General features: G+C 37.8%; 1 protein-coding gene across 1 annotated transcript in view; it reads right to left on the bottom strand.

Moving 5' to 3' along the window:
* Nucleotides 1–18,255, bottom strand: part of Exoc4 (exocyst complex component 4) — a 651,801-nt gene that overhangs the window by 579,155 nt on the left and 54,391 nt on the right. Inside the window, exon 5 of the mRNA XM_051175863.1 lies at nucleotides 16,724–16,833. Within this exon, the coding sequence (XP_051031820.1) occupies nucleotides 16,724–16,833 (110 nt within the window). The remainder of the gene's footprint in view (nucleotides 1–16,723; nucleotides 16,834–18,255) is intronic.

Raw genomic sequence — 18,255 nt, 5'->3', positions numbered from 1 at the left:
TTTTGTTTAATGACTCTGCAGATGAATGTAGAAAACAATCTAGACCATCAGCCCATGGCTGCATTCTTTCTTCAGTATTTGTTAGGTAAAATCAGCAGTTTGTACCATGGCTTACCACACACTTCAAAAAACTGCAGAAGACAAGGCCTTTAATTCACTGTTGAATACGCCATATCATACCATTTAGCACTACTGTTTATACATGTGAATTAGGGTATGGTAAAATGGCAGTGTTTACTAGGAACTCTTGACAGATGTCATTCATTATACTGTGCATAATATACAAACTGTACAAAGTTAATACACAGTAAATGAGTTCAAGCTACGTAATTTGATTTACATGCTATATTTAACCAATATTAGCTCTTTGTAAGAAAAGAACTGCTTGCCAGTATCGAGCAGAACTGAATATAAAGAGGAGCCTTTATAACAACAATTAATTTTAAAAAGTGGCCATTAGAAAGAGAGAAGTGGATTAGAAAGAGAAAAAAGAGGGTTGGGAGGGGAGGAAGGAAAGGGGAGATGATATAATTACATCATCTCAAAAAATAAAACAAGTAAGAAAATTAAGGAGCCTTTGAAAAAGTTGTCAAGCCTAATTAGACCACTAAAATATCAAACAAATTACCTATCTACAACGCTATAGCACAGATGGGAACCTGGCAATACTGACAATATTCTTGAAAACAGTAAGAAAAATCACTAAAAAATAATTTATGTGCCTCAAAATCACACTATAATTCATATTACTGCTTATTACATAATTACACATAATTCCTGAAACTGAAAGGAAATAGTTTGGTTCAAAACAGAGAGTAACTTTGCTGAAGACAAGAAGCGTGAAGAAAGCACGGAGGCAGGGTGTGGAGCCTGTGATCTCCTGATGGAAAAAGACAGGAAAGTTGGATTGGTCCATCTGTGCTAACTGGCAGGAGAAATCCATTGGCTAGGGGTGCCTCAAGCCTGGGAGCAAACCAAGCTCCTACTTCAGCTAGAAAGCAACTGGCTCTCCTCCAAATCTCATCCTTCATTCTTGTCTCTGTGGAAATTCTTGATGAAATATATATCTTGGATATCATTCCTTTGGCCAGTAGAAAAATGACTTCTTCAGTGTGTGGTTCTAATTAATGCCCCCACTGGTGCAGAGGACAGTAACTGAAGCACTGGTCACCCCTGGAGAACAGAATCTTGATTAGGGTCTTTCAAATGTTAACTAACTACCCCTGGAGTGTAGATTCCTGATTAAGGTACTTCAAAAATGTTAGCTAAGAACCCCTAAGGTGCACATTAGATTACCTTAGAGAAACCTACAGACAATAAAACACCCACTCCAGAAAAGAGGCTGCCAAAAAAGGGAGGTAGACAGAACTAGGGCATCAATTCACAGACGAGGGCCCTACCCTGATGACCTGAAAGCATTATGTGTGCACAGTGTACACACAGGACTAGCAGTGTTGGCCAAGAGGGAAAGATGGCAAATTTGTTTAAAGCAATGGTAGGAAGTATTTTTAAAACAAAACAGAAAAATACCTACTGAATCCTTTTATCATGGGATAGAGCTTGATATTCATTAACTCATTTAGAGCAAGGACCTTTGAAGATCCAGAAATAACAATCACAGAGGGTGCTAAAATAAAACTGGCATACAGGATAAAGGGAGGTGTAAGGACAGATGAATGAAATAACTCACAGTACACAGTTATAATCACTAAAATGTGCTGGATTGCAATCCATTGCCCATACAGTTTAAGTTCAATCATTTGGGCAAACGGCAGGACACAGTGAAAAGAATAAGAGCAAATAGCCATATATTCTAGTTTTGATTATCTCAATACTTTCCAGGTATGTGATCTCGCTCAAGTCATTTAATCTTCCATGAACTCTATGCTTCTATCTGTAAAGTACAAACTTTATTGTCAACTGCATGGACTTGTGTATAAATTAAATATTAAATAAAGTAGTATTGTAGGTGTTGTGCCCAAATTCTAAAGGCCCCGAAGCAAGAAACTGGCAGGAAATTAATTGGGGCAGAGCAAGTGGAGTGCTGGGGGGGGGGGGGGGGGAGAAAGGTCCACAACATCTTCGGGATTGGTGCACTTCCAGAATTGGACAACCTGTCCTGTGTTGACTGGTCAACTAGTTGCTATGGTCTATAGACCCTCCCAGGGCAGTTGCTATGCTCTACAAGTCACTGTTGCCATAAAGCACATCCAGAGCCTGACCGCTAACTACTAAATGGTTCCTTGCTACATGGAAGGTATCTGGCTTCCTAGTGAGGAAGGGAAATGTCGAAGTTCAGCACATGTTGCTGAGTCAGGGGCCTTTGTCTTGCTGAGTCTTTTCTGCAGCATTATGGCTGCTAAAGCAGGGGGCTGGGTGAGGGTATGGTCCCTTCAGTAGGGCCCAGGGCAATTTGGTACATACCTGCCACTTCCCTACAATGCTGCCATGCCAAAGCTCTTGTAGGCCAGAGTTTTCAATTTACCCTAAAGCAACAACTGACTCCAGGGAAAGACCACAAACTGAGACCACACAGGTACAACCAAGGAACGGACCATCCAAAAGTAAAGTAACAAATGGTCAAAAGGAAATTCCTAACATTGCAACCATTGTAGATAGGATCACCTAATGTCCCTTAGCCCAACACACAACCAATCCCCTTTTACCAAGTCACTGCTAGACAAATGTCAGCCAGTCAGGGGTTCCAAACCTTAGAAATCCCTCACCCCAACCTGTGCTATGGTTAAAAAAAACCCCACCACAACTGAGCTCCAGACTGCTGATCGTTCCAATTCTTTGAACACACAGAGAGTCCGAGTTTGAACTTGAATAAAGGATCTTTGCTCTTACATACTGGACTTGGTCTCCTTGTTGATTTTGAGGGGAACTCCATAATCTGGGCACAACAGTATGATATCAAAACTCAATAAAAAGAATATTAAAAAGTTATACATTGAAAACTTGCAGCTTTGTGAACAGCCAGATCAGCAATATGTCTGTTAGGTCCCCCATCCCTTGGTATTTTTTACAATAACTCTACAGGAAAATAAGAATAAACAACCCACACAGAATCCATCAATAAGTACACAGAATAGATAGACAGATGATAGATAGCTTGAAAAGAGGAATTGCTCCAAATTCAAAACAACTGCTACTAAAAATAATATTCCTAGAAAGTGGCATCTCATGCTGAGCCCTGCCTTCAGATTGCCACAGTCGGTGTTTATGCATGTGGGTGTGTGACACTAGGGACACAAACCTTCCATGGCAATGTGAAAGTCAGGGGAACAACTCTGTAGAATCTCTTATCTCCTTCCACTTTAATATGGGCTCCAGGAACTAAATCCATCCAGGCTGTGATCTTTGGCCACAAGTACAAAGCTTTACCTGAGCCATCTCACAGACCTTGCCACAGGTTTTGGAGCTGGCAAAACGAGAGGGTAAATAACTATAATGAAAAGAATTCACGATATTAAAGATGATACAACATCATTGCAGTCATCATCATAAAAGGCAGCCTCTGCATACAGTTGTAAAATTACCCAAGTTGACTAGTGCATTGACTATAATCCAAAAGAATCCAAAAGAACAGATTTTAAAACACAGCTTATTAGAGAAGGGAAATAGGGAAGAAAGAGAAATGCCTTTTGGATAATGGACAGTTAAGAGATAATTTTAAAAATTTAATGGGTTCTCACACCCATTCAGACAGTATAAACCTTTCCCCACCACCAAGACAATGTTTTAAATCCATAATCATATCTGGACTTTGTTATACTAAAACAGAGGAGTGAATAAATTGACAAGTCTTTAAAGAACTCCTGTACCACAAAAACAACAGGGAAAACATCATGAACAATTCAGAAAACCCAACAAACATTAATACGCATTAATGCAAGAAAAAACATGAAATACAAGAAAACTAGAAGGCAGCACCCTAGATGTAAACAATATATTTGAATAAAAATTTGAAGATATGTAAAGCTACCTTTTTCCATAAATTTAAAATCTAAACATAGACATGAATAAAATATTGGAAGATGTAAAAAGTGACCAAAGTTAGGGAAAAAGTAAAATGAAAATACAGTTATCTCATACATTTTTTTTTTTTTTTAAGTATAAAATATCCATGAGAGCCAGGCATGGTGGTGCACGCCTTTAATTCCAGCACTGGGGAGGCAGAGGCAGGTGGATCTCTGTGAGTTTGAGGCCAGACTGTTCTACAGAGTGAGTTCCAGAACAGGCTCCAAAGCCACAGAGAAACTCTGGCTTGAAAATTAAAAAAAAAAAAAACAAAACAAAAAAAAAAAAAACCATGAGAAAATTGAAAAGATATTTCAGAAAAATTATTCAGAAAATAGAGAAAAGTGTAGGTAAAATGTAAGAAAGCAAGATTTAAAAGATCAAAGAGAAAATAGATTAACAGGAACAGGAAATAAGGCACAAAAAAAATAATATTAGCATGAGAAAGAAACAAACACTAAAACGGGCTTATTATATAAAATTACAAACCAAGATTTTACCACAAATTTTTTTCTTTTTTTAATCTTTTTTCTTTTTTTAACTTTTGGATATCTGGGAAAATGTATCCAAAATAATCAACTGTAAAACATACCTAGCTAAAACTAAAAATTAAAAAGAAAATCTAGCAGATTACAACAACAGGGTCCTGTGGTCCAAGCTACTCAGAAGGCTGAGGCAGGAGGTGACTTGAGGCCCAATGCTCAAACTACTCTTTACCATCTATTAGATTAAACAGGGGAAAACATGGCAGATGTTATGTTAGAAAACCTGTTGGGAAACAAGCCCCACACACTGGTGATGGGAAGGCAGCCTGGCACTATTCTGCTAATGCATGATTCCACATGTCTCCTAAACTACAGGTGGACACTAGCCCTTACCTGACACTACACACAGAAAGTTACTCTAAAAAGACCAGAGCCTTAAGCATAAGATCTAACACAATGTAAGTCATAGATGAAAACAGAGCAAAAGCCTGTATGTAACAAGGATTCTCTACACATGACACTAAAAGCACAGGCCAAAAAAAGGAAAAACAAATGTAAGTTCATCAAAACTTGAATGAAGGTCTACAATGGACACAACCAACATAGTCAAGGCAACCTATTCTTCAAACACAAGAGAGTACTTGATATTCAGATAGCTGAAGAAGAGTTAATATCTAAAGGAAGAAATCCCTACAGTTTGCCAATAGGAGAACTAACAACCCAATTACAAAGGACATGAGTAAACATTTTACAAAGATAACAGAGAAATAGGCAATACACATAAAAAGATGTTCAACATCACTAATCACCAGGGAAATGCCAATTAAAACTACAACCAGCTATAACCTCAGACCAATTAAGATGTCTACTATCAGAAAAGAAAAAAGAAAATGACAAGTGTGAAGAAACAGCCCATATGCATTGCTGGTAAGAACATAAGAAAGTGTAACTGCAGAGACATCAGTGAGACTATTCGTCAAAGACCTAAAAACAGAGTCACCATATGATCCAGCAAGTCTACTTCTGGACACAAATCCAAAAGATCTAAACAGGGGTGTGGTAAAGAAGTTACTTACAGCACAACACTGCTACAACAGCCATGAGGTAGAAGCAACCCAAGTGTCCATCAACAGAGGAGAGGACAAACAGCAAACAGCATCTGAGCAATGCAACAGTGTTGAGCCCTGAGGAGGATGGATATTCTGACACACGTTACATGTGCTTACCTTAAAAGATCATGCTGAGGAAAACTAGCTAGTGACAAAGGACAAGCACTGTGATTCCACTGGTATGCGGTGTACAGAACAGACAAATTCACGGCAACGACGAACTCGCTGCTAGGGCTAGCTAGCTGCTGGGAGTTAAGTGGGGAGGAGAGGAAGAGAGAGCTGTTGCTCAATAGGTACAGACTTTCAGTTCTGAAAGTTTTTCTAGAGAAAATATACATAACACCACTGAACTAACAGATAGTGATGATGGCAAATTTCATTTGACTTTTAGCAGAATGTAAAATATTTAAAGCTTTAAAACAAAAACACCCTGCATACAGATTTAACTTGAGATTGAGCTTCCCTTTTAAATTTCCTGGAACAAAACACTACCAACAATATGAAAACAGACATGCAGATTTTCCTTGCTTCATATTTAGAGTAATTTCCAAAAGATAAGAAGTGAAAACATCAAACTATAAGAGAAAAGTCTACCTTCTGGAAGAAAAGATAAATTTATCTGATTGTTTATGCAAAAATAAACACAGAATGAATGAGAAATGAACATGGTGGAAAATGAACAGAGACTAGCAGCTGCGTAAGAGACAGTGATCAAGAAGACATACCTGCCTGAGCGCTTTCTGTACAGTTGTGGTGTCTACAATATAGGTCATGTGACTCTAAAATAAACAAAAGGTAACGAGTAACCATGATCTAAAGCAACAGAAGTGAAATGAAAAGTAACTCAGGTGTTTTGCAAATACACATGTGGGAGTTTGGATGAGAATGCTCCTCCTGGGCTCAAGTATGCACACTGGGCTCAGTTGATGGCGCTATTAAGTAGGCTCCGGAGGTCTGACTTAGCTGGAGGAAGTCTGTCACTGGAGGCCAGCTTTGACAGCATCAAGGCTAGTGCCATTTCAAGTTTGCTGTCTCCTGCTTATGGCTCAATATATAAGCTCACAGTATAATAGCCACCATGCCTACCTGAGCCACATTTCCCCACTGTGATAATGATAGACTCTCGTACCTCTGGAACTGTAAGCCCCAAAACCCTTACTTTTGTAAGTTTCATTAGTCATAGTGTTTTATCACACCAACAGAATAATAATACATACTCTAAGCCATATAGTACACAATAGAAGAGACTCCATATGACATGCTGCTATATCCAGCATGCTTCACTAAACCAACACCATGCAGACAATCGAAATTAACACAGAAACAGCAATGTATAGAGAATGAAAATCTATGGAACACTCAGTCCTAAATGGAATGTTTTAATCAAGCTCCCCCACCCCACCCCAGCCTCCAAGGGTCAGAGATCTATGCAGAAGAGGCTAAAAGATTTTAAGAATCTGAGGTGATAGATGACTCAAAATAAAGTAAGTACTACACACACAACCAGATCTGATGCACACGTGACTCAGAGAATGCGGCAGCACGCATAGGACCTACACAGGTTCAAGCCAGGCAGTGACCCAGCACTGAGGAGGCGAGTGAATACAGGCTCCCAACCCTAACCAAAAGGTTAGCTGCAACTGAGACCTTCTAGGAAATGGAAAGTCAGTTTTCTCTAACAGTGTGTCACTGGGTATATCAACCACACTCCAGGGCACAGCACACAAAATGAACTCCATGCTTGTGTGTATGTGTGTGTGTGTGTGAACTTCTTGTTTAGTTTTGCTTTGGTTTTTTTGTTTGTTTGTTTGTTTGTTTGTTTGTTTGTTTGGTCTTATTGGTCTTATGATTGTTTTGATTTTTGTCTTTGTTTTTGTAGGTTGCTCTTGGTTTTTAGTTTTGTTTGGAGAGAGGAAAAAAAGGAAAGAATGAACATAATAACTGAGTGGATAGGGAAGTGGAGGACCTGGGAGGAGTTGGGAGTGAGATAAACACCATCCAAATATATTACATAAAAAAAATATATTAAGGAAATAAGACAAAAATTGAAAAGTATACATATTCTAAGCCATATAATATAAAATAAAAATTCTTAAAATTCTAAAGTTAATAAACCTGTTTTTCACTTGATTTTTACTATTGTTCTGGATTTAATTTATGTAAATATTATTACATAAATAATTAAAATGTAAACAAAGATACTGGCTGGTGGCACATGCCTTCAAATCCCAGCACTTGGAAGATAGAGGCAGGTGGATCTGAGAATTCAAAGCCAGTCTGGTGTACTAAGTGAGTTCTAGGATAGCCAGAGCTGTTACACAGAAAGCCCTGTCTCAAAAAACTAAAGACAATAACAACAACAACAGAATGTAAACTAGGTACCACACTGTTATAGATTTAAAGAAAGGAAGAGCTAGAATTGCTGTGGGTTCACTTCAGTTGGAATTGAACTCATGTTTTACATAAACATAAGTGTGTGTAGCCATAAAGACATTAATGGATACATATCTGTACATGTATGTATTTGTATTTTTATATATGTACACATATACACATTATACTTAGAGTGCTTTCTAGCTTTGTCTAGAATATGGATTCGCAAATTACTTTTTAAGGCTGCTGTCAAGAATTATCTTGAAATCAATGATGTATTTGAAATAATAAAGAAAATGGATGGTGGTAAATATATCTCTATGGCATACATAGTAGGTATGAAAAGATTAAGCTTAACATCTAAAAGACTTTTAAAGATATAACACAATTTTTAAAATACAATTTTATAGCCAATATAAATAGGAAATGAGTCATTAAAACAGGGGTGTGGGGAGATGGCTCAGGGGTATAATGTTTGCTGAGCCAATATGAAGACTTGAGTTTGGGTCCCCACCATCTCCACAAAAAGCTAGGAGTAGCTGCCGTGCTTTAATCCCAGCACTGGAATGTGGGTGTGTGGATGGAGAAGATATCCTGGGCTGTGGTTGATCTAGTGGAAATAAATAAATAAATAATGGTGAGTGCCAGGCACCATGAGAAACCTTGTCTCAAGGGAATAAGATATACAACAACAGAGGAAACGCAACATCAACATCATGGTCTGTGCCCACAGGAACAGGTGTGCACATACACATTTATAAAGCCACATACACACACTTAATAATTTTAAAAAATCCTACTAATAGTGACATATTAGAATCATGTCCACACAAGCATGACTTTCTCTAGCACCCAATGTTACCAAATGTTGGTGAACTTAATTTTACATAATAAATATTACTGACATAAGAAATCAGATGTATCCATATGTAATAATAGCAGGAGATTCAATACAAAATTATCATCTTTGGGTAGAACATACAAAGACATTTCAGCCCTAAACACCATCACAGATCAAATGTACTTAACAGATATCTACAGTTCTTTCCATTGAACAGCTTTGGGAAAACATATTCGAGTCAGAAGTCTATAGACATTTTTCCAACACAAAACACAGTATGAGTCACAAAAAGCATTAGGAACAAACACAAAATAAATTCTTGTATCTTATCTGACCACAGTGGAAGAAGTTACAATTTAATTACAAGAAAAACTACCTAAACACATGGGGATTAATTAATTCATTCTTGAAAAATCATGAGTCACTAAAATCAGAGAAGAAATTTTTAAAGTCCTAGAATCAACTGAAAACAAAACCATAACTTTTCAAATCCTTTGAGATACATGAAAGGCAGTTACTTCTAAGAGAACAATCTATGTGATGTTACATTTTTTAAAAAATGAAGATAGAAAACAAAACAAAAACCAAAAAACACACTTCAAAGTTTTAGAAACACAAGAATAAACCAAGCCTGAAACAGACAGAAAAAAATAAAGAACAGGGCAAAAATGAGGAAAGGAGGCTAAGGAAGCTGCACTGAGAAGCAGTGAAGCAATGAGTTAGTCATGAGAAGGTAAATAAGACTAACAAGCCCTTAGCCAGATAACCAAAGAAAGAAAGATCTCAAAGGAATATAATTAGCAGCAAACTGGGGACATTACCACAGATATCAATGAAATCCAGAAAATGATTATGGAATCCTTTGAAACCCAAATTTGCAAAGGGAAGGGGACATAGAAGAAATAAATAAACTCATGGATAATTACAACCAGCAAAAACTAAGAAAGGAGAAAAAACAACAGGCTGGTAACTGACAATGAGATTACAGTAGTAATAGTTTCAAGAAAAACTCAGAATTCACAGCTCAACGACGTGAAAGAACTATCGAGAACGTTCTTTAAAGTATCCTATTACAAAAGCAGAGGGAAGGAATACTCCTGGAACTCATACTATAAGGTCAGTATTACCCCACAACAATATCAGATAAACATAAAAATAAAAACAAAAAATGGACTATTTCTCTGATAAACACAGATACAACATTTCTCAATGAAAATCTTACATTATCAAAAATCAAGAACATATTCAAAAGTATATATTATAACCAAGTTGATTTTGTCCAAGGGATGAAAAGATGGTTTTAACATGTGCAAACCAGTAAGTATAATAAGCATTTAAAGAGATCTGAGGACAGAAATCACATGATTTCCTCAAAACATGCAAGAAAAGCTTTGGCAAAGTAACACCACTACATGATGAAAGCTGTAAAGAAACTAGGAATAGAAGAATCATACCTCATCACAGTAAAAGCAAGACATGGCAAACCTACAGCGAACATTATACTAAATGGGGAAAAAAATAAAAACAAGCCCCCTAAAATAAGAACACATGTCCCATGCATACTCGAATCAATGCTTCGTCTCTTCAGTCAAGGGCAGAGATGGAAGGACAGATACAGAGAGGAAAGGAAGAAGCAAAAGTATTCCTGGGTACAGACCACACCATCCTACACTTACAAGAGCCTAAGATTCCACAAGAAAATCCTCATATCTTAAACTTTCAGCAAAGTAGCAGGATGCAAAGTCAACAAACAAACTTCTCTAGATCTTACATACCAATAATAAACATACTAAAAAAGAAATCAGAAAAGGTTACAATATTCAATAAGAGCAGAAGGGAAATATGAATAAATGTACCCAAGGAGGTGAAATATCTCCACCCCTAACGCTCTCTCCCCCCTTTCATGGCACCATTCATTACGCTGGTCACGTTTATTCTCTTACATGTACAATAAAAACCTGCTCCTCAACCATACTTAGGAGCTGTCATTTCCTCATTTCATTCACTAAGGTCAGAAGTAATTTGAAAAGAGTCCAGCTATTTTGGTAAGCCAGAACACTTATGTTGGAACATACAATTCCCACTTCATGTTGAGAGAATCACTTAAATGTCAACTCTCTGATTCTTAAAATAAATACTAAGTCTCAGGTAAGATTATATGAAATAAAATGTACACTAAGAAAACAGCAGCAATAAGAAAAAAACATTTAATCTGTGTTCTTTTTTAAGTTTTATTACTTGACCTGTGTTATATCAAAAAAGAAAGTAGTAAAGAGTCCACTTTTGCTACAGTCATGATCTTAGTAGCCCACCAAGACATGAATAAAATGAATCAAGAAGCCAAAAATGAAATAAATGCCTGGAAGCGCTTGCCCAGTCAAAGCTTCCAAAGGCTCCCAGACATCCTGGGAGTTCAAAAGAGTTAAACCAACATTTTTACTACAATTGCCGGCTGTTCTTCCAAACTTTCTAAGTCTTTACATGAATTACTACATCTAAATGAGACATTAGTTTTCCTATATATTACATACTGCAATGACAGGACAGAGGCTTGCAAAATGCATCCCCCCTACACAAGACTAGAACCAGAATGAGGCCAAGTTCCAGCCATGGAATCTGGATGTACGAGAACCAAGCATTAGCTCTCAATGGAATCACTTTCTGTATCTGTGAAACCATTTTTTAAATAATAACTGATTAAATAATGTTTTTCTATATATTACTAGCATGAGATTTCCCTCAAGAAAAAGGCATGCTCATGTTTTCCCTTTACTGATTTACTGATCAACAGACAAGTGCCAATGTTTTAGGTATAAACTCTTCTTTCATTCAGTTCTTATTAATCTACCCTATTCTTTATTACGCCACTTACAACCTGAGTAATATTTAGTAAAAAAGCAATGCAAATTCCAATTATTTATCTTTTAACGTTACTTGCTTCTACTAACCTGTGCTTCAATTTGCAATTTATAAATGAGTACTTTAGTTAGCTAACACACACACATAATTCCAAATAACTTTTCTTAAATGTGTTTAAGTATAATGAATATAAAGATGACAATCATAACAGTAATGACAATAGAAGCTGCTCTCAAACAACCTCATAGCACTGTTGTATCCAGAGCCACAAAATTCAGTCTGCACAGCATCACTTACAAACGATGATAGGAAACTTCTCAGAGGAAAGTCACAATTGCACCTCTAAAACAAGGCATCTGCAAACCAATGCGTTCACAAGCAATCAGAGTTCTCATTTAATTAATAATAACCTGAACATTCTCAAGAATCACCTCCAACCTTAATTTATGGCACCCCAATGGGAAATCCGTTCTGCCTGGGGATTCCCTACTGGAACTTCCTCTATAAAAGTGTCAATTCTAATGGATTACACCCTCAATCCTACTGTTTCACAAGATGAGAGGGGAGCTTTAAGAGCCCATGTTAAATTCCCTGCTGAAAATGTCTATTACTTTCTCGGCTGACTTGCAGAGTACTCCACAAATAGATGTGAAAGACTTGCTGTTCAGTACCAAGAATTAGACAAAATTTCTGTCCTTTATTATGGTATATTTCATGAGCCCCAAGCTTTTATATGTACTTAGTAACATGTTATGTACTCTCTCCATAATGTGTATCTTCTTTGCTTGGACAATCTCTTTTAATAATGTGATTCATATTAATAGAGTCCTAAGGTCTAGAATGGCAATGAGTTAAAAAGATTTCACCATATAATTCCAAAAAAAATCAAATTTTTCACACATGGGTTTCTAAAGATAACTTAAGACAGAAAATCAGCTCTTCAGAGTATGGTAAGCAGAATGACAGATTCCCAAAATATCCATGCCTAAGCCACAAGGCCGGTGAGTAGATCACCTTGCATGACACAGGAGACTCTCAGACAGGTATCAGTAGTGTTGAAGACTTTGAGATATCGAGATTAGCCTGAATACCCAGACGGGCTCAGTTCTATTGGAAGAGTCAAGGCAGGAATATGGGTCAGAGCAGACAGGAAGACTGTCCCCTAGCAACACTGTTGCTTTTGGGCAAGAAGAAAAAGATGGTCATGTAAGGTGGAAGCCTCCAGAACCTAGTAAGGGTGAGGAAAAGGAGTCCCCAGAGCCTTCAATAAGAAGTACGGCCCTGTAAATACTTTGACTTGGGCACAGCGAGACTTGTATTATTTTGATTTTGATTTTCCTATGAGTCTTATGTAGCCTGGGCTTACCTTGAACTCCTGATCCTCCTGAGTGCTAAGATTTACCATGATAATCAGCTTCATGATAGGGTGTGTGTGTGTGTGTGTGTGTGTGTGTGTGTGTGTGTGTGTGTTGTAGGCAGGCATTCACATACATTCATGCTTGTGCACATGGAAGGTAGAGGTTGACATCAGAATATCAGATGTCATCTTCTTTGGCTTGCCACCTTATTTTTTTATGGCAGAGGCTACAATTAAACACGCAGCCTTCTATTTTTGGATAGACTTACTAGCTAGTGGCCCCTGGCATCTAACAGTCTCCTCACCCCTTCCTCCCACTCTGGAGATACAGGCACATGCTGCTGTACCCAGCTTTTACGTGGATGTTCAGGATCCAAACTCAGATCTTCATGCTTATACAGCAGGCGCTTTACCTGCTGAACCATACCATTATCTCCTAAACTACAAAACTTTAAGATAATTAATATATCTATTTTGGGTAAGCCATGTTTGTAAACAGAAAATGAACACACAATGCACAGCTTGTTTATTTGCAACAACAGCAAACTAATTTAAAAAATAGACTCTAGAACTCAGCTCCAGCATCAAAATCCAGGTTGCTTCTTAATCAGCTATGTAGATTAAAGACAATCATTAACCTTGCTGTGCCTCAGTTTTCCTGCATGTAAATGAAGCTACTAATAATACCCATCTCAGTTAATTCAAGTAAAGCACTTCAAACATTACTTCCCACCTAGAAAGCAATAAACACTTCTTAAATTAGGTGGTTACTAACATGAATCAATATTATAACATAACTTTACTGTCTTTTGATGGAAGATGTCATTCTGTATATATGTCTCTCATACTGGTTAATGAATAAAGCACTGATGGCCAATAGGAAAGCAAGATAGGCAGGACAAGGAGACAAGGAGGATTCGAGGAAGTAGTAAGGAAGAGTCAGCATGTAGAGTTCCAAGATGGTGGACTGAGAGAGCAGAACGCCAGCCACTCTCTCGTAAGATAAGACCACATGGAAGTACTTAGATTAATAGAAATGGGTTAATAATTAAGACAGTGCTAACCGATAAGAAACAAGTAACTGGCCAACAGCATTATATCAAATACAGAGTCTCAATGCGTTAATTGGGGCTGGCGTGGCGGTGGGACCAGACCTGCAGGAAAACCTACTGGTAACAGTCTTTTTCAATCACACCCAGGAAAGTCATAAAATCAACAGTATCCAAAACAGTCAAGGAAATAAACCCTTCTAAAGTGGAAGACTTGCACACATCTCTAAATGTGGTTTCTACAATGATCTTGCTCTACTTAAGATAGCATGAGGGTCTTCCAGAGTTTTCTAATAATAATGAAAGTCACTATGGGAACATGAATTCCACTACATGACATTGTTAATTCCAGGACCTGACAGACTAAAGTGTCCATTAGAAAGTAAAAGCTGTCTTATTAAAAATAATAAATGTAACAAGTTGGCACTTAAATCTTATTTCAAATGTATACAGCACTTTCATTTTACAAAGCTGACCTGTAATTTTGTTATAAACAATTAAAATTTGTTATTTCAATTGGACAATGACTCAACAACATTGACATAAATTAATATAAACAGGCTAAACAGGATGGTTTACTTAAAAATATAAACATATACTAACTGGCAATTTCAAAAAAAGGTAAGTAAAATACAGATCAAAAGTAAATGTGTATACTTATTTTATACTTCTGGACTCTCCAATCCCTTACAGAAGTATCAAAAGCTCAAAGAAAAGAAACACTGTATCAGGCAAGAGGTTCAGAAAAGCAATCACCCTGAGGTGCAGAGTGAGTTCAAAGCCTGTCTATCCAAGTTAGCAAGGCCTTGTCTCAGAAATAAAAAAGTAAAAAGAGAGTTTAGAGCACAGCAATGGAGTACTTCTCTGGCATGGGGCATGCCCTAGGCTTAACCCTCAATAGCAATAAACTAATATGTATCCAAAGGTAACAACACGCATCACTATCTTTTAAATTAAAGGCTTTGAGGGCTTTGGCTGCCACCTGAAAGTACCTGCAAAGCCCGCAGAAATCATCCACTCCTCTTCTGCCCAGCCAATGGTATGAAGGCACAGAAACCTCCATATACAGTGGCCCCAAAGCTGTGGGGCCACTTAACTCTACAAAAAAGCCTTTTGAGCCACTCCAGAAGAACCTTCTAAAACTTTACATTCAGAATCAAAATTAAGTCTTCTCATGCCAACCTTAAACATACAAGGAAATGGCACTCCTTTATCTTATTCAAAGAATACTAGGTTGCTCAAAATAAATAAATAAATTACTTCTGAACACTGGCATGGGTGCATTTGGAAATGGTGAGGCCAGTGGAAAGTACAGAAGGAGCCATGTCGCCAGGCACCAGTTCTATAGTCAGAAGCTCTTTTGGACTAGAGATGAAATGTAACCCATCTAACAATAGAGTAAAAGCCCATAGGGAGGCAGACAGGAGCCACCTCAGGAGACAAAGCCCCTAACTTTCTCATTAAAAGCATACATTCAACATTTTTGCCACAAAACACCAGATCATGTCATAAGTAAACAAAAGTAAGGACACAGCAGCCAAGCTCAAACTAGAAGGGTTCAAATGGATACAAATAGCAATGGTTGGGAGAGGTTATCATCAAAGAGATTAAACCCTCTGATTACTTTCACTTCTAACATGTGGGTTAGAGGTCACATTGCAGATACATGAAGACTACCATGACCGACTACAGCCTGCAGCCTGGCAACTGTGTCTCCATATTGTGCTTGCCCTTCCGCTGCCTGAGTATTTGAGCCACACTCTACTCAGCTCTGTACGTGATGGAATATTTGATGCTGCTGTCTTGCCCAAGACAACACTACACATTATTTGGCCTATAAGCCCTTGAAGCTAGTGTGTGTTTAATCCTAACTCTGTGCTCTTTAGGCAGCCCATGGCACCATCAACAGGCACAGTAGCACATACAGAAGGATTCTAAGTTTGAGTCCAGCTTAGACTACACAGAAAAATCCTGCCTTAAAAAAGACACAACAAAAACAAAAAAGAAATTGTCAGCAACAGGAGGGCTGAGCAGTGGAGTAAATATCTGTCTGTCAGCCTGGAAACCTCGAGGCCAAAATGCTTGTGTAAAAGAAAGGAAACATCTTTGAAACTGTGCTCATGGAGAATTACCGAACTTTATTCTATCGTTGAAGCCAACAAAAGCCTGATGCTTCCTTTGTTCAAACAACAGGCCTGGTCACCTCTGATCAATGTCAGTTCTCTTTGGCTCATGCTGATCAGCTTGACTCAAGTTCCAATAAAGGAAGCTTGTCTGTCTAGATCACAATATATGGCTTGGTCTCATTTCTATTTTTCTGCCATCTGATATTAACAGAAGCAATATAGAGTATAACCAAAAAGCAAAGCACACATCTTACCAAAGAGCATGCCAATGCAAGTTTAGAAAACTGAACAGTACCACTGAAATAAATGCATTCACAGCTGGAATCTGTAGGCAGGGCAGTTGGCTGCCAGCTTTCACCCTCTATAATGCAAAAGGTCCAACCAATGGTTCTATATCTATTTCCTGTGAGGGTCCCAAAGAGCACATCACGGGTTCCCAAAGGTCTTTGCCTAGGCTTTCTAGTATACTAAGACTGTAGCACATAATAAAAAATAACTTACCACTGGAACTGCCAGCAGCAGAATACTGAGTGGCATCAAGGAATTTGCGTGGGGTAGAGATGTTTGTAACATCAATCAGAGGTCCAGGAGAGGCATCTTTGCCATGAGAACTGTAGGGAAAGCAAGCAGAAGTTAACCATTTTTTCCAAAACCAACTGAAGTCCCATTTAGTGCCCACCTCTCTACACTGTGGCTTCAAAGACCTCAAATGTACATTGGCAATGCAGCAGTCACCACAGCTGGAAGTTTAAAAATGTCCAAGAGTCCCAAGTGTTTGACACAAATAGGAAGACAACTATCTTACAATAAAATGATGCCAAGCAATTACCCTGACCTCCTTTGTACCTATGGTGAAAATCGCTTACAAGTAAATAAACATCAAGGAACATCATGGCATGATAAGTACTATACCCTCACTTAAACTGTGTTATTCATGTTCATTTTTTTCACTTATTTTTCAGGAATTTACTCCTTTTTGTTTTCTTTAAAATAAACTCATAACTTTTGACAAGTCAAGAATCATTATAAAGACTGACAAATAATTTTTGAAATAGACTTAACATTATTGTTTCAATTAAAGTCTAGGCCCTCATCATATAATTTAAAGTCACTAAAATAAACAAATTGATCACACATGACATAATGAGTATAAATAATGGGGAGGGCTGGAGAGATGGCTCAGGGGTTAAGAGCACTGGATGCCCTTCCAGAGAACCCAAGTTCAATTGCCAGCACCCACCTGGTAGCTCACAACTGTCTATAACTCCAGTTCCAGGAGCTTTAACACCCTTACACAGACATGCATGCAGGCAAACTCCAATGCACATAAAATAAATTAGAAAAAAAATAAAGATTATAAATGTCAATTACATTTTCAAGGTTAACATCTTAATTTACAAGTATCTGGGCAATGTCAAGGCAAGTGCAGCTTGGACCCTAGTCATAGGAAACAATCCTATAGCCACACAGCCTGGACTTCAGAAATTTCTCTAAGTCCAATCCAAGCATACAAACTTCAGTTCTCACTTTGTTCCAACACAGCCCCCTGGAAAGACTTCAGACAGGATGGAGGGACAAACCCAACTGGGAACAACATCTAGACTAGTGGTTCTCAATCGTCCTACTGTTGCAACCCTTTAATACAGTTTCTCATGATGTGGTACCCCAATCATATAATTGTTTTCATTGCTACTTCATGGTGGCTGTTATGAATAATGTGAATATCTGATATGTGACCCAAGGGAAAGGGTCATTTGATGCCCCACCCACCCATGCCACCAGAATTCGCAACACTCAGGTTGAGAATCACTGATCTAGACCCTGTTCATTGTAATATTTCCCCACTCTCTTCCCATGATCCTTCTGGAACCATCTCCTACTATACAATAATCTTGTCTCTGAGCTCCTACATTTTTAACTAAGAAAAAGAAAATAATATTTCAGACACATTTGAAAAAAGCTTTATTAAAGGGTAAAATAATCAAAGAAAGAGCAAAACTAATAATACTAGTTTTATTCAATGATAATGACAT

Source organism: Phodopus roborovskii, unplaced genomic scaffold, assembly GCF_943737965.1.
Source record: "Phodopus roborovskii unplaced genomic scaffold, PHOROB, whole genome shotgun sequence".
NCBI classification, from domain to species: Eukaryota; Metazoa; Chordata; class Mammalia; order Rodentia; family Cricetidae; genus Phodopus; species Phodopus roborovskii.
The sequence above is the reverse complement of the archived record's forward strand: the minus strand, read 5'-3'. Positions and strand labels throughout refer to the sequence as shown.